The sequence below is a fragment of the Diaphorina citri genome, unplaced genomic scaffold (assembly GCF_000475195.1).
Source record: "Diaphorina citri unplaced genomic scaffold, Diaci psyllid genome assembly version 1.1 scaffold634, whole genome shotgun sequence".
Lineage (NCBI taxonomy): Eukaryota > Metazoa > Arthropoda > Insecta > Hemiptera > Psyllidae > Diaphorina > Diaphorina citri.
In genome coordinates, this window is record NW_007378067.1 from 49,287 (window position 1) to 67,102 (window position 17,816).

The following is a 17,816-nucleotide window of genomic DNA, read 5'->3' on the forward strand; positions in this document are numbered from 1 at the left end:
ACGTGTACGGAAATAAACAGACTGTACGGAAACAGGGGTGGCCAGACTTTTTTCGTTGCGGTTCCCTTCTTAACTTTCAAAAGTGTTCGAGGTTCCCCTCCCCCATAAACAGACTGTACGGAAAAAGTAGGTAGGGATTTTATTTACATTTTTCATCTGGCAATACTGTATTATTTTACCAGTGGAAAAGAAAAGAAAGAGGGAAGGAAATAGCAAAGTACCAAAGTAGAAAATAGGTACCTAGTCAGAGTAGCAAAGTACAAAACAGCAAAACTACTGAAGTACCTACCCACTTATCACTATCAGAGTTATCAGTAACACCATTGAAATTAAGAAGTACCTACATAAGAATTTTCAGTTTCTTTTCATCTTTTCAAGCATAATCATCATCATACAGGCAAATTTGATATCAACTCCAGGTAATAATAATGTACCTTAGCTTAATCTATTATTTTTATAATAATTTGATTTCCAGCTGGATTTCAAGTAAAGATTGAATGGGTTGGGTGGGAATATTCTGATCTACGATTAGCTCTATCACCACTCATGTAGATAATCCCAAGAATGTGACTATTTTGCAACTTTCAGAACATCCAGAAAACTCTATAGGTATAAAGCAGTAAAGCTGGCAGCTGGTCAGTCACATAACATAACTAGTTATATGTCATATAAAATACACTGTGTTACAGTATTGTCACACATAAGGTTTGAATTTGCCTCCATTTGTGTAACATTAATTTTACACACAGTCATATAAAATACACTGTGTTACAGTATTGTCACACATAAGGTTTGAATTTGCCTCCATTTGTGTAACATTAATTTTACACACACAGATAGGACCTGTGTAACATAATGTCACATAAGACAGTTAAAGTGTTAAGATTGGATGATGACAATATTGGGGGCCAAGTTGGTCTTTTTAACATTATTTACCACCTAACAGGTATGTTGTTTTGTGTTCCTGAACTGGTATCTTCACTTAGATGACCTGTGGATTTGTTTTCCAGGCATTGTCCATCTCTCAGACTCCAATTCAGCTCAATAATCATTAAAAAAAAAAAAAAAAAAAAAAAAAAAAAAAACCTCCTTTGTTTTTGTCTTTATCCGTGAGTTCTGGGCATGTCTGCAGGTGGTCTGCATTCATGACAGCTTGTTGAGTGCAAAGTGGACAGGTAGGGGATTCTCTGCAGCCTCTACGGTTGAGATGTTGAGCAAAACAATCATGACCTGTCATCAGGCGGAAGGTGGCGACCGCTGCTTTTCTAGGGGTCTGAGGTATGATTTCAGGTTTGTCAACTATGTCTTTCCATTTTTTCCCCCAAACTTTCTCTTTTTAAAAATGCTTTATGTTTGTGATAGCTTTGTATTTTTATTAATCTCTTAACAGAATGGAAAGGGACGTTGACAATCATGACCTGTCATCAGGCGGAAGGTGGCGACCGCTGCTTTTCTAGGGGTCTGAGGTATGATTTCAAGTTTGTCAACTATGTCTTTCCATTTTTTCCCCCCAAACTTTCTCTTTTTAAAAATGCTTTATGTTTGTGATAGCTTTGTATTTTTATTAATCTCTTAACAGAATGGAAAGGGACGTTTCGTATAGAAGTCGCAATGATTTCTGTTCCTTTTTTGGCTAATGAGTCTGCTACTTCATTACCGTGAATTCCGTTCAAAATCCTGTCTGGGAGGATGACGAACTAGTATTATCAGTTGAGTTGAATGTTAAGGCTTAGTGATGTTACCTAATATTATCTTCCTACATTTGTTTCAGATGAACAAAGTGACCTGAAGAAAGTTGGCAAGTTAAGTTGCAAGTCAACACTATGGTTACCATAGGCTGTGTCAAAAAGACTCTGTATTTTAGTGTCTTTGTTTTGATCTCAATATGTGGTGTAATGGTAGCAATCCTATGGCCTACAGTTTTTCGAATGCTTATAGAAAAAGTAAGTTGATATCTAAGTAAAGATGTACTTAGGTAGAAATAGAATGTAAAAAAAAAAATGCAAGGTGCTTTTTTTTGTGGAATATTATCTAGATTCATGGTGTGGAGTGAACCTATGTGTTTCTAGAAGGTAGTGATCAAAGGTGAAAATTCAAACAATATTATCACTGTCACAAATACTGTAGGTATACTCACATTTCATCATTATTGTTTGGCTTTGTTTCAGGATCTGACTTTAAGGGAGAGCTCCAAGTCTTATAGAGCTTGGAAGCATACAACACTTCCATTGTATTTGGACTTCTACATGTTCAATTGGACAAACCCTATTATTGTTTGGCTTTGTTTCAGGATCTGACTCTAAGGGAGAGCTCCAAGTCTTATAGAGCTTGGAAGCATACAACACTTCCATTGTATTTGGACTTCTACATGTTCAATTGGACAAACCCCCAAGAAAGCCTAAGCAATCCAAATGTGAAACCTATTGTAGTCGAGGTGGGACCTTATGTGTTCAGGTACGTGAAGGTTTAGGTGTATTTTCCTCTCAGGATATGGTTGGAGTTGGAACTATGATTGGCTTGATTGGGATTCAAACATGCAAACTCCTAAATACCATGTGAGTCAGTTCCTGTATTCAGGGGAGGGGGGGGGCTGCCCCCCCCCCCTCTTGAGCTTCATTTTTCGCAATTACTGTTGGCCAGGCTTCAAAAATTTGGAGCCCCCCCCCCCCCATACATCACTCTTGCCTTCCTCCTCCCCCCTCTCAACAAAATCTTAGTTACAGCCCTGATGTGGTTGTTTGACCACTGAAAATTCTTGTTTGATGATATCAAGCCTCTTGGAAAAACTCAATAATCAAGGAAGTTTTGTGTGACCATAGCAAGCTACATGGGTATTTGATGATTCATCATCATCATCATCATCATCATCATCATACCTACGTAGTTTATTACAGGTTGCTGCAAGATATTCATTTCTGTAGATAATATTACTCAGGACGTGTAATATGGCACTAGTACATGCAATTTAATGCCAGTACAGGTTCTAATAGGCATACTCCACTGTTGAGTCACTCGACACACTTGTTATCAGAAAACAATACCTAGCTTATCTCTTGTAGGGCCTCTGAATTTCCCTTTTCTAAGTGATGGGTAATCTAAGCCCCAGGCAGTGTGTCAGGTCAAGTTCCAACCTTAGCACACAGTGTAAATAAGCCGTAGGTATTTTGCTATGGGACTTTTTTTCATAGTCAATATGGCTGAACCAATGAGATTCCGCTTTGGACGTCCACATTTGCTCCTCAAACCAGAATCTCACAATCTCATTGGTTCAGCCATGTTGACTATAAAAGTCACATAATGATGAAATACAGCATTACTTATTGCTACGTTTCCACCTTTGCGACACTTGCCGCGCGGCACGCTAGGCTGTAAAAGCCGCCTAAGTGGAAAGGTTCCGCGCGACACGAGTAAAATATCGTGCGGCCTTTAAAGGATTTCAACCTGCCTAAAGTCTTTTCAAATCAAAGAAATGTCGCTCAGGATTGCAAATGGAAATGTGCCACAGTTTTGAAAAAATCTGAAATATTAGTTTTGAAGGAAACTGAAATTCAGCATTGTCAGTAAATACATACGAAAAACTGGGAATGCCGTTTGAACGGATTAGAATTCTGATCTCACTTCTGGTATAGGCCGACATTTTTAAATAGAAAGTTGGCCTTATTTTTCATATTTATGTTTTTGAAGGTACGCTATCTTCATTGTCTTAATATTTGCATTATTCTTCAAAACTCACTTGATAATAAGTACAAGTATGGTTTTCCATGATACCGGAAAGACCTCCTTTTCTCTAGGCTTGCATGAGGTCCTGGGTTCAATTCCTTAGTCTTCGGTTATATTTCGGGATTCTTTCAGCCTCGTTCATTCTGAAAGTTAGAATGGGGTTAAGCATGACGATTTTTAAATTTTAGCTAATCGAAAGCGTCCTGTTAAATGGTTGTAACAAAATTATTTTCTCAAGTTTCCATAGACGCGAGATAATCTCCAATGTTACATAAACATAATATGTAATTCAGGACACGTGGGTAGGAAAAATCTATACCCAGTCAGGAAGATAATGAGTGAAGTTTTGTAACATAGCAAACTTGTACATTGTTCCATTGTTGACATGTTGGACTTTGTATCGAGAGGTACACACTGGGGTGTTGACTGGTGACCAAATATCGCTAACTGTTGACGTGAATTTTTTGATTGGTCCTTGGGAAATTAAAAAAAAAAAAGATTATTCATGTATATCTTATCCCAAGGTTATCGGTAACCGCGACCTTGGAAAAATGGAACATTTCCGCCACCTTGACTTAGAATCGTCAGTATTAGTTCATGATTTTGGCTTTAAGCGTTTAACGCCACTTGAAACTGCAAAGGTTTTGAGTCACAGGGTTTTTCAAATTCGAAATGGGGGAAAAGAAACTTTTTGAAAGTGTTAAAAAAAAGCTGACGTAACCCACCATACGATTTATTTTAGTTTTAAAATGATCTTCATTTTCTATTATAGGGAAATACGGAGGTATCTACTTCTTTAGGTAGGTACATATTTCTGAGCTTTGCCTATATTCTTTTCATTATTATTTCTTCTTCTTTTGTATCATACTTCTTCACATAGTGCCTAAATTTCGATTTATTTTACTCTCAAAATAGCTGGCCTCTTTTTTAATGTGTAGAATTCTTTAACCTAAGTTACCCTCCTATATTGTCAAAGTAAAAATGTGCCATTCATAAAAAGAAGACGGAAATTTGTAAAAGTCAAGAGTTTAGCGGTTGATATGGAAGTATTTAATGTATAGTTGATTCTTGCTAATATAGGCCGGGTGGTGCTTCGAACTCTTGACGTTCGCGCGCTTCCCGGGACGCTTGTAATCTTGACTCTAAATTGTATGTACAGAATAAATTTGTATCCTGTGTACTTAGTAATAAAATTACCTTACTGCTCTTGCAAATTTGATTTCAGGTAATAGGTAGGTTTGTGTCATCACAAAAACCCCAATCTGAGGCTTAGGTGTAGGGGATAGACAGCCCTAAAGAATGGGTTAAGCTTCTATGAAACACTGGTCTTCAAAAATCAAAATGATCTTTCAGCCTCGTTCATTCTGAAAGTTAGAATGGGGTTAAGCATGACGATTTTTAAATTTTAGCTAATCGAAAGCGTCCTGTTAAATGGTTGTAACAAAATTATTTTCTCAAGTTTCCATAGACGCGAGATAATCTCCAATGTTACATAAACATAATATGTAATTCAGGACACGTGGGTAGGAAAAATCTATACCCAGTCAGGAAGATAATGAGTGAAGTTTTGTAACATAGCAAACTTGTACATTGTTCCATTGTTGACATGTTGGACTTTGTATCGAGAGGTACACACTGGGGTGTTGACTGGTGACCAAATATCGCTAACTGTTGACGTGAATTTTTTGATTGGTCCTTGGGAAATTAAAAAAAAAAAAGATTATTCATTCAAAACTCACTTGATAATAAGTACAAGTATGGTTTTCCATGATACCGGAAAGACCTCCTTTTCTCTAGGCTTGCATGAGGTCCTGGGTTCAATTCCTTAGTCTTCGGTTATATTTCGGGATTCTTTCAGCCTCGTTCATTCTGAAAGTTAGAATGGGGTTAAGCATGACGATTTTTAAATTTTAGCTAATCGAAAGCGTCCTGTTAAATGGTTGTAACAAAATTATTTTCTCAAGTTTCCATAGACGCGAGATAATCTCCAATGTTACATAAACATAATATGTAATTCAGGACACGTGGGTAGGAAAAATCTATACCCAGTCAGGAAGATAATGAGTGAAGTTTTGTAACATAGCAAACTTGTACATTGTTCCATTGTTGACATGTTGGACTTTGTATCGAGAGGTACACACTGGGGTGTTGACTGGTGACCAAATATCGCTAACTGTTGACGTGAATTTTTTGATTGGTCCTTGGGAAATTAAAAAAAAAAAAGATTATTCATGTATATCTTATCCCAAGGTTATCGGTAACCGCGACCTTGGAAAAATGGAACATTTCCGCCACCTTGAAAGACTTTGGGTTTAAAAGCACGTGCCGTATTCGTTTTAAAAGTATAGGTACATTTCGACCGTCAGCTTTGGACCTTAGTATCTACATTGAAACAACATACTTTTTAGGAAAACAATTAGACGGAATATTTTCATAATCAATTAATTTACTAGGTAATTAATTTGTATGTGCCTTTAGGGTGTTCAAACAATGCCTCAGCGCGCCTTACAAATAATCAATCAATCAATCCTATCTCTATTGAAACAAACAAATAATGGAGGATATGAACGTCACATCCTACTATGATCTCAAGAGGAAGGCCTATCTCTATTGAAACAAACAAATAATGGAGGATATGAACGTCACATCCTACTATGATCTCAAGAGGAAGGCTAATGCCTCAGCGCGCCTTACAAATAATCAATCAATCCTATCTCTATTGAAACAAACAAATAATGGAGGATATGAACGTCACATCCTACTATGATCTCAAGAGGAAGGCAGAAGATAGGGAAGCATGGCGTACTGCAGCAAACCAGCCTTATGGCTGTTAACCAATGATGATGATCTCTATTAAGTCTGTCTTAAAACGGTAAAGAAATAATTTCCTTGGTGTATTTGCAGGGAAGGTATCACACTAGGCTTGCACTTCGAAGGTCCCAGGCTCGATTCCCGGCGGGGTCGTAAGAATGCTGTGATACCCACTTGTGAAAAGGCTCTGCTTCAACACAAATAAATTCACGATTTGATTTTGATTTTTATTTGCAGGGAAGTTCACGAGAAGTTGAATCTGACTTGGAATGCCAACAACACTGTCAGCTACTGGCAGAGACGCACCTGGTACTTTGAACCAGAACTATCCCGAGGGAGTCTCTCCGATGAAATCACCAATGTCAACGTTGTAGCCGTAACTATAGCAACCATGGCGGATCAGATCCACGTCAAGTACAGCGACTTGGTCAAGAAGATTATCAACATGTTCCTGAAGAACACAGAGAAGAAGTTGTATATTAAGAAGACAGTGAGGGAGCTATTGTTTGATGGCTATGACGATGGTGTGCTGGACTTGATGAAGAAGTTGGAGAACCTCATCAAAATCCCCGTGCAGGATAGATTTGGTTGGTTCTACCCGGTAAGTTTATGAATACATCGGTCTTCCTCTTCTTTACCTTATTGTTATTGTAGCGGCTTCAGCTGTAATGGCGATGACAGAATAAAGAAAGGATATATTTTTTTTTTTCTGCCATACATCAAAATGAAACGACCTGCGAGTTGCAAGCCAGCTTTTAATCCATTCGGGGGTTTTCGTTTATCTCTAGGTGACTGTTGAGCAATATATGAAACGACCTGCGAGTTGCAAGCCAGCTTTTAATCCATTCGGGGGTTTTCGTTTATCTCTAGGTGACTGTTGAGCAATATATTTACGTGCTGCCTTTTCCCTTGAGCCCTAATTTTTGATTACCTACCTAGGTATGTATTTTTCGAAATCGGAAAGGACACAAACGAAAATTTTAACGGTACTAACTTAAGTAAGTAAAACGCTTTTAGTTCCTCACCTAATAGGTATGTATTTTTCGAAATCGGAAAGGACACAAACGAAAATTTTAACGGTACTAACTTAAGTAAGTAAAACTAAGAATAGGATGGAGCATCATTAAGAAATCTTACCAGCTCCTAACATCTTTAGTAACAAATTGATTCTGTGTGATTCCTATAATCGGCAATTTTCCACATAAAACCATTAAAACCTACAACAACACAAGTGTTGGCTCTACTTAATTGCATGATAACATTTTAACGTACAATCGGCAATTTTCCACATAAAACCATTAAAACCTACAACAACACAAGTGTTGGCTCTACTTAATTGCATGATAACATTTTAACAGGAGGTAAATAAAGTAATTAAATTGTAATTTATCACGAAGGTATTGCGATATTGCCTCGTTTTTGGTTCCAACAGATGTTGTATCCTATGTACCTGCAGATTGCCTGACAGCGCGTACCTGCAGATTGCCTGACAGCGAAGAATTTCATAGCTTTTCTTTTCCGTGGAGTTTTCCTCATGTATTGTACATTTCTGTTCTAAAAGAACGCAACACTTTGAAATAATACACGGGTTTCTACTTTCTTTTGAATTGCACGAGTATATTAGTTGGGATTCTGCTGAGTCTAATATAAAGAATGAGTAGATCATTTATGTTCTGTTGACTTTGAGGAGCATGTTTAATGTAAGTCAACAGTCTGACGCTAGCCATTATCTCTCATAATAGCGAACAACAATGATTCCTATTGCATTAATAAGGTCCACTCTGTTCTGACTCTGGTTGTATGATTTAGGATGGTAAGATGATAATCTGGGATGGGCTTACACAGACCAAGGAGCACTCGGTCACCATGCCTGCCACCTGGGTGATGGCCTGTGCATATGCTCCCTCGGGAAGTGTGGTAGCTTCTGGGTAAGGGTGTCCTCTAACTTTTGTGTACTGTTCTCTAATGTGCATGTATTGTCCTCTAATGTGCATGTATTGTCCTCTAATGTGTATGTATTGTCCTCTAATGTGCATGTATTGTCCCCAAATGTGCATGTACCTATTGTCCTCTAATGTGCATGTTACTATTGTACCTACTGCCCTGTAAGTTGCATGTATTGTCCTCCAATGTGCATGTATTGTCCTCTAATGTGCATGTATTGTCCTCTAATGTGCATGTATTGTCCCCAAATGTGCATGTACCTATTGTCCTCTAATGTGCATGTTACTATTGTACCTACTGTTGTTCACAGAACCTCTTTATCACTGTACCTACTGTTAAAAGATATAAATAAAATAAAGCACTGTTTATACTAATACTAATAATGTATTCCTTTAGTGTTTCCAAGTGCTTAAGCCTGCTTCCAATTTCCTAACAAGCATGAGTGTACGAGTAAAGCTCCCTTTAAACGTTGGGGATAATATTCATTCTAGATTCTAGGGGATAATATTTAACACTTGTTGTACTGTACAGGACGTATTTGTATAGTTTCATATGATCATCTGTTATCTATTTTTGCAGAGGTCTCGATAACAAGGTAACAGTGTATGCTATAGCACTGGAAGATGATTCGTCTGCTAAGAAGAAGACAGTGGCTACTCACACCAGTTTCATTTCTTGCTGCATCTTCCCTAACTCCGATCAGCAGGTGAGTACTCAACTCCGTTCTTCTTCTTTTTCTTCATTTTCTTTGCCTTTCCCCGTGTGCAGACAGGGTCAGCCTTTTTCGTCAGCCTTTCAATCAGCCCTAACTAGGGTGATTGCTTTGGTCTGACATTTGGTTTTGGCTACAAATTTTACGAGTGGATGCCCCTCTCACTCAACCTTTGCAATTTCTTTAGCAAGGGAAATCCAGGCTGGTATGTTCCCTGTAGTCCCTCATACCCAACTCTACTACTAGAAAAAATTAAAATCGGAAAAATCTTTATTATTTCAGATCCTCACTGGGAGTGGTGACTGTACATGTGCCCTATGGGATGTAGAATCTAGAATTTCTTTAGCGAGGGAAATCCAGGCTGGTATGTTCCCTGTAGTCCCTCATAGCCTCATACCCAACTCTACTACTAGGAAAAATTAAAATCGGAAAAATCTTTATTATTTCAGATCCTCACTGGGAGTGGTGACTGTACATGTGCCCTATGGGATGTAGAATCTAGTCAGCTATTGCAGAGTTTTCATGGACACACTGGGGAACTTATGGACTTGGATCTAGCCCCTTCCGAGACTGGAAACACATTTGTATCCGGGGTATGTATGGGAAATTCTACAAGTGGACTGCAGAATTCACAGAGAAATAGAGGTGTTGCTGAGTCCCTCAAAAGCTCGATATAGTAGCTTCTTTTTTCATTAAAATGCTCTAAAAAATGATTTTTTGTATTTCTCTTTGTATTCATGTATTGCACCTCTTGTATTCCAGCATCACAGATGGTCTTACTCATCTGGTAATGCCTGCTCTCTGGTTTCATCAGCACACTATAATACCCGAGGACATGGCGAATGAATTGCGTCCCCTCACTGCGATCCCTACGTTTGCTTTCACTGTGGCTGTCAGTCTGTTTGTCTTTGGAGTTCTTGGTTTACTAACAGGTACGTATGCTATAAATGTATAAATTGTGGCTCAGTACTTGTCAGATTTTTTTTTTTTTTTTTGTTTTTTAATATTAAAAAATAATGTTTTGAAACTTGAAACATATCCCGATATAGTTTGCGGGTTCGATTCCCGCCCGAAGCGGATTTTACCCTAAACAGGTAAGGTTCGTTCTCGGAACGGCTGGCATTCTCCTATCCTATCTTCTCTCTTCTATACCTTTTCCCACTCAAGTGATGTCGGCGTTTTTCGCCAACCTCTTCCAGTCAGCCCTACTGTGCACTTCATCAACCGTTAAGTTCTTTTCCCGCAGATCTTGAATTACGCAATTTTTCCACCTTTTCTTCGGTCTGCTCCGTCCCCTATTTCCATTTACTATCATCCTCTCAACTCTCTTACGTACCTCTTTCAACCTCTAAAAATAAATCCATCATTTGTAGTTGTCCCCCTACAACTACCTGAAAACGGCTACTTTCCCTGTCGCGTATAATATCTCTAGTAGCGCGGTCAAACTTCGATATAGTTTGCGGGTTCGATTCCCGCCCGGGGCTAAACAGGTAAGGTTCGTTCTCGGAACGGCTGGCATTCTCCTATCCTATCTTCTCTCTTCTACACCTTTTCCCACTCAAGTGATGTCGGCGTTTTTCGCCAGCCTCTTCCAGTCAGCCCTACTGTGCACTTCATCCCCCATTAAGTTCTTTTCCCGCAGATCTTTAATTACGCAATTTTTCCACCTTTTCTTCGGTCTGCTCCGTCCCCTATTTCCATCTACTATCATCCTCTCAACTCTCTTACGTACCTCTTTCAACCTCTAAAAATAAATAAATAAATAATCTGATTACAGAGTAGTGACAAGCTGGTGAACATCTGGGATATGAGAACTGGCTACTGCGTGCAATCCTTCGAGGGTCACCATAATCTGATTACAGAGTAGTGACAAGCTGGTGAACATCTGGGATATGAGAACTGGCTACTGCGTGCAATCCTTCGAGGGTCACCAGAGTGATGTGAACAGTGTTAAGTTTCATCCTAGTGGAGATGCAGTAGCTACTGGCTCTGATGATGCTACGGTAAGTCTGCCGGGGTTCGAACCAGCGACGTTAGATTTTTATGTGGAAGGTAACTCCTAGGCTAGGTAATATAGCAAACATAGTTGGCTCCGAAAATATCACAGTGGCTCCATTTTAAGATGGCTGAAAAAAAAAAAAAAAAAAAAAAGGAAGAAACCATTCACCATAGAATTCTGAGGGTGCGATTTGTTGTGTTTCATTCAAGATATTTTAACTAATTATTGGTTCTGTTTCATTCTTGCAGTGTCGTCTGTTTGACCTCCGAGCAGATAAAGAAGTTGCTTGTTATAAGAAGGATAGCATCTTGTTTGGTGCAACCTCCGTGGATTTCTCCGTCAGTGGTAAATGTGCTCTTCAACAGGTTGGATAGAGGGAATTGTAGCAACAGAGGTCTTATCGTCCCGAAATCAAAGATAAATAGGTAGGATTAGAAAAGGCAGACGCGCTATCAAACAAGCTAACTAGGCTGGCTAGCTTCTTAAAATGCAGCCTGTCACAGTACTCCAAATTTGACTTTGCTTTTTCTCAGGTCGTCTACTGTTCGCCGGCTACAATGATTATACTATCAACGTATGGGACTCTCTCAAATGCTGCCGAGTGAATCATCTAATGGGCCATGAGAATCGAGTCTCCTGCTTGCAGGTGTCGCCTGATGGCACCGCCTTCTCGTCAGGCAGCTGGGATACTACGCTACGGGTAAGAAAGGTCGAGGGTTCGAAACCCCTGTGAAACCCGGAAAATATAAGAGCATTATTTATCTGATGAAGTTTTTCGTACATCGAAGTGTTTACCCCTTCATGTGAGGTTTACATTACAGTTTTAATTTCCCAAAGTAGCCTCCGTAGCGGAGTGGATATCACACTAGGCTTGTACTCCTTCGGTCCTGGGTTCGATTCCCGGCGGGGTCGAAGTTTTTTCGACTCTGTGCTTGGAGTTCAGGGTGCACTCAGCCTTGTAAGGGCACATCGAAGTGTTTACCCCTTCATGTGAGGTTTACATTACAGTTTTAATTTCCCAAAGTAGCCTCCGTAGCGGAGTGGGTATCACACTAGGCTTGTATTCCTTCGGTCCTGGGTTCGATTCCCGGCGGGGTCGAAGTTTTTTCGACTCTGTGCTTGGAGTTCAGGGTGCACTCAGCCTTGTAAGGGAAAGTTAATATTGTAAAGGTACATCGAGAATTAGAGGTATGTCTGAATCGGAACATTTCATCTGGTAATTTTTTATCCTCAAATTAATACAAGTGTCCGAATTTCTTTTTGTCCTCAAATTATGTAATAGATTTCTGGATCTGGCTTTCTGTTTCAGATTATCGAGAATTAGAGGTATGTCTGAATCGGAACATTTCATCTGGTAATCTTTTATCCTCAAATTAATACAAGTGTCCGAATTTCTTTTTGTCCTCAAATTATGTAATAGATTTCTGGATCTGGCTTTCTGTTTCAGATATGGGCTTAATCTGGTCGACGAAACGTTAATTCCTTGCTAAGATACATTTCCAGAGTGAGTATTAAGAAGTTCCTTGCCCTGGTCTTCCTCAAGGAAGAGAACAGGAAGTTTGCATTTCTCCCTCTGTAGAACGTCAGTGTAGTCTCCCACGTCCCCTAATGTAAGTTTTATTTTAATTTAATTTTAAGTTAATTAATATTAAAATACTTTCCTCCCTATAGGATGAGGAAAGTAAAAATAGGTATGTGCAGTATTTGCTGAGGTCCAGGATTACCAAGCCAACTCAGGGATTGACTGTTTACTTCCAGGATCGAGGTAAATGTCTATTGAATTGACTCAATTTCGAGTTTACTCGATTTGATGCAGTATTTGCTGAGGTCCAGGATAACCAAGCCAACTCAGGGATTGACTGTTTACTTCCAGGATCGAGGTAAATGTCTATTGAATTGACTCAATTTCGAGTTTACTCGATTTGGTTATCTCTATGTCTCTGATTATTTATTGGATTCTTTTCAAAATCATTCCAGCTTTGTTATTCAATTTTTTCCATCTATGATATCAAGTACACAATAAAATTATTCAAGAATAACCGTAGTTATCCATAAAAAAGTGGGTAGCCATAATTTTAACGTTCAATCAATTATGGTCTAGTAACTAGTATTCAGTTTTTGTAACACATTACTAATATCTTTGTTTTGTTAAAACTTGACACTCGTTTGTTGAAATTATGCTATCATTTCTTTTGCGAATTCTTGAAAATTTCATATTTTTATCGGAAATGGAAGATAAAGAATAAGTATATGAAATGTTCTAGTACTCCTGAAATACATTCATCACAATATTCTTCCAACCCATGATGCCAATGCCACTGAATGAAACCTGTTCTGTTTCACCCTGTATTACTTTTGTTTTGTTAAAACTTGACACTCGTTTGTTGAAATTATGCTATCATTTCTTTTGTAAATTCTTGAAAATTTCATATTTTTATCGGAAATGGAAGATAAAGAATAGGTATATGAAATGTTCTAGGACTCCTGAAATACATTCATCACAATATTCTTCCAACCCATGATGCCAATGCCACTGAATGAAACCTGTTCTGTTTCACCCTGTATTACCATGCCCCCGAGGTTTGGTATCAGACGAACGAAAACTCCTGTTGTTTCTGTGAGGTAAAGGGACTCTGTACAGTGGCGAAATTCATTTTGATCGGTGATTTGTACTTCAAATAGGTAACACGAATGATGCACATTAAAATCTAGACCCACAAATGAAATTTAGAAGCGATCCATCTTTACCCCCCTGAGACCGTCAGAATTGAAAATTTAATTTAAGAGAGAAAAAGTAAAATCTTGTACTCACTCTTTTGGGTGCGGTGATGGTTAGTACTCCTGAAATACATTCATCACAATATTCTTCCAACCCACGATGCCAATGCCACTGAATGAAACCTGTTCTGTTTCACCCTGTATTACTATTATTTCAATGATTACTTTATTTACATAGCTAGATGTATTTATATTTATCCCGTAGCCCTCATGTGTTTTAATTATTAATATTTTATTGTTTGTTTAACGTTACCCTGTTTCCATATTTTATTGTTGAATATCTATTTTAATTTTAAGGTAGAAGCATTTAATAATTCCTCGTTCTATTTACTTATGCTAAGAAAATAAATGATTAGTCTCAAAAGAATTAATAGTAAATTGTATCTTTGTATGATTATTTTATCCTACACTTGTGATTAGGATTTCAATCGAACATATTGCTTCAGGTGTATTGCAGTAGAAAAATCATTTTATGACTAGGAGCTGCTAATAGGGCACGATAAAAAGTCATAATTGTAGCGCTATTTCAGATTAAAGAATTTATAGGTTCAATTTGTGTAGATTGTAGGGCTAATTAAGATTATGCTGCTGTAGATTGAATGGATCAATCAGAAGACAGATGTTCCATATAGGTTGTAGGATGAGCGAATCCCTCAGTTCTGTGTGATCTATTGTTTGGACATACTATTAATTAAACAAGATTCAGCAGCTGCCTTGCAGTGAATTATTCAAAGATACAATAGTTATAGATTTATATGCTTGTAACACGGATACATGGCCTCTGCTCACTGGTTCAAGTGTTTATAGCAATGGAAACTAGAGAAAATGAGTACAATCGGCAATTTTCCACATAAAACCATTAAAACCTACAACAACACAAGTGTTGGCTCTACTTAATTGCATGATAACATTTTAACAGGAGGTAAATAAAGTAATTAAATTGTAATTTATCACGAAGGTATTGCGATATTGCCTCGTTTTTGGTTCCAACAGATGTTGTATCCTATGTACCTGCAGATTGCCTGACAGCGAAGAGTTTCACAGCTTTTCTTTTCCGTGGAGTTTTCCTCATGTATTGTACATTTCTGTTCTAAAAGAACGCAACACTTTGAAATAATACACGGGTTTCTCTAGAAATAGATCATTCCATCACCATCATAAATAATTATTATTTACAAATCCCATGCCCCATAAATTAGAAACCTTATGAATGTCACCTTAAACCAAATAGTGCAAAAAAATTACAGGTCAACTTAAAAAAAAAGGCCTGTTGGAAAATCTTTACCTGTGAGCAGGACACCAAATGTCTCTTATCAGGTGACCAATCAGAACATAGGACCTTGGTACCTGGAGATATAAAAAGTGAAGCCAAGTTTAGGCCCGGCCCAGGAGAAAATTTCGACGTTCTGAGGAACTTTTTTTTTTATTAGGTAACAATATTAACATTTATTAAAGTGTGTCTGAGGAACTAAAAGCGTTTTACTTACTTAAGTTAGTACCGTTAAAATTTTCGTTTGTGTCCTTTCCGATTTCGAAAAATACATACCTATTAGGTAGGTAGGTATCTAGGTAATCAAAAATTAGGGCTCAAGGGAAAAGGCAGCACGTAAATATATTGCTCAACAGTCACCTAGAGATAAACGAAAACCCCCGAATAAATTCTTTAATCTGAAATAGCGCTACAATTATGACTTTTTATCGTGCCCTATTAGCAGCTCCTAGTCATAAAATGATTTTTCTACTGCAATACACCTGAAGCAATATGTTCGATTGAAATCCTAATCACAAGTGTAGGATAAAATAATCATACAAAGATACAATTTACTATTAATTCTTTTGAGACTAATCATTTATTTTCTTAGCATAAGTAAATAGAACGAGGAATTATTAAATGCTTCTACCTTAAATTAAAATAGATATTCAACAATAAAATATGGAAACAGGGTAACGTTAAACAAACAATAAAATATTAATAATTAAAACACATGAGGGATTAAAATAGATATTCAACAATAAAATATGGAAACAGGGTAACGTTAAACAAACAATAAAATATTAATAATTAAAACACATGAGGGAGGCCTGTTGGAAAATCTTTACCTGTGAGCAGGACACCAAATGTCTCTTATCAGGTGACCAATCAGAACATAGGACCTTGGACACATGGCCTTTCAGAGTTTTCCTGGTTTTGATGTTGATGAATGTGATCGTCTCAAGTCTATCAGCAACAGTTGCCACTAAAACAAAAATTTTAAAATATATATACTATAACTTGAAAGTCAGTTTTGGATGGGGGTGAGGGGGACTTTTTTTTCCTCTGATTTAAAATTTCAATTTGCTAAGCTTTTTATGGGAGTCAATTGGGCTCCAGTTCAAATGGATTCAAATAAGAAAGCTTCTTTTTGTGTTTAACCTAACCCTATAGGTAACGGTTGTGTAGCAATTTTCCATTGATGTGACTTCTGAACAAGTAGGTACCAAATCAAAGAATGATGTCCACACTGAAAAGTCCACAAATTCATAAATAAACTTACATGTGACATCATTCAATTTCTGTCGTTCTTCTTCCAGTTTATGTTTCAAAGATTCTGCTTCTCGTGTCAGGGCCTCTATGGATTCGGACTTCATACTGGTTCCTTCTTGAGACATGTCAATCTTCTACAATCATATAAGAAAGGGTACAGACTGTATCACAAGTACTTTTTCATGACCTGTTTTACTTGTGTGTAATTTGGTATAGCTACTTTACAGTAAGTACATACATACCCTTGTGACATGGAGGGGGGCTAATCTCAGCCTTTAGTCTCAGACATGATGTCAGGGTATCACTTTAATCAAAATTTAGGTAGGTACTACTAGTATTTTTCAAATCATTTTATCAAAGGATCTAGAAGTCATAAAAGCAAGTTCCATAATTTTTTCAGCTCTTGAAAACATCAACTAAATAAGTGCATAGGCTGCATAATGTCTGGGTACATAATACAAATAAACCTCAGCATCTCAGCAAAGTCAGTGGAAGTTATTTGATAAAGGTAAGACAGATTCATTTACTTACACCCATACAGACAATGAGGTGGGGGGTTGACTGAGAAAATCAATGGAGCTCTGGCTAGGAAACTATGCCATTATCTATATGAGGATCCCTTGGACTGGTGATAGCACATCTTCTTGATTTTATAATTTTTATATGATAGTTATGGCAACGAAATGATCGTGATTTAATTATCTTAAAACGAACAAGAACAAACCATTGAACTTCAATTTTTTTTTCCACTTTTTTTTTTTTTTTTTAAAAAAAAAAGAAATTTTAAAAAATTCCTTTTTTTTTTAAAACATTATCTATATGAGGATCCCTTGGACTGGTGATAGCACATCTTCTTGATTTTATAATTTTTATATGATAGTTATGGCAACGAAATGATCGTGATATAATTATCTTAAAACGAACAAACCATTGAACTTCAATTTTTTTTCCACTTTTTTTTTTTAAAAAAAAGGGAAATTTTAAAAAATTCGCGCCTTCGCGGCCTTCGTTTTTTTCTCAAGGAGGTTTGAGAAGAAAGGATATAATGTAGGTACCTGGAGATATAAAAAGTGAAGCCAAGTTTAGGCCCGGCCCAGGAGAATATTTCGACGTTCTGAGGAACTTTTTTTTTTATTAGGTAACAATATTAACATTTATTAAAGTGTGTCTGAGGAACTAAAAGCGTTTTACTTACTTAAGTTAGTACCGTTAAAATTTTCGTTTGTGTCCTTTCCGATTTCGAAAAATACATACCTATTAGGTAGGTAGGTAATCAAAAATTAGGGCTCAAGGGAAAAGGCAGCACGTAAATATATTGCTCAACAGTC

General features: G+C 37.4%; 3 protein-coding genes across 3 annotated transcripts; 2 read left to right on the plus strand and 1 right to left on the minus strand.

The window, feature by feature from the left end:
* The first annotated feature begins 209 nt into the window (after nt 1-209).
* LOC103510699 (protein croquemort-like) lies at nt 210-7,144 on the plus strand. The gene is made up of 4 exons (XM_026824693.1): nt 210-419; nt 1,772-1,943; nt 2,291-2,454; nt 6,769-7,144. The coding sequence occupies exons 2-4, from the start codon at nt 1,824-1,826 to the stop codon at nt 7,142-7,144; spliced, it is 660 nt and encodes a 219-aa protein (XP_026680494.1). The 5' UTR covers nt 210-419; nt 1,772-1,823.
* A 1,078-nt stretch (nt 7,145-8,222) lies between these two features.
* On the plus strand, nt 8,223-12,889 carry LOC103510700 (guanine nucleotide-binding protein subunit beta-5a). The gene is made up of 8 exons (XM_008475383.3): nt 8,223-8,231; nt 8,341-8,459; nt 9,055-9,181; nt 9,637-9,780; nt 11,050-11,190; nt 11,435-11,531; nt 11,720-11,886; nt 12,634-12,889. The coding sequence occupies exons 1-8, from the start codon at nt 8,223-8,225 to the stop codon at nt 12,643-12,645; spliced, it is 816 nt and encodes a 271-aa protein (XP_008473605.1). The 3' UTR covers nt 12,646-12,889.
* Nucleotides 12,890-16,019: 3,130 nt separating this feature from the next.
* LOC103510701 (guanine nucleotide-binding protein subunit beta-2-like) lies at nt 16,020-17,247 on the minus strand. The gene is made up of 3 exons (XM_026824694.1): nt 17,020-17,247; nt 16,499-16,622; nt 16,020-16,201 (listed from the first exon to the last, which is right to left on the minus strand). Exons 1-3 carry the CDS (start codon nt 17,023-17,025, stop codon nt 16,020-16,022), a joined length of 312 nt encoding a protein of 103 aa, XP_026680495.1. The 5' UTR covers nt 17,026-17,247.
* Nucleotides 17,248-17,816: the final 569 nt, after the last annotated feature.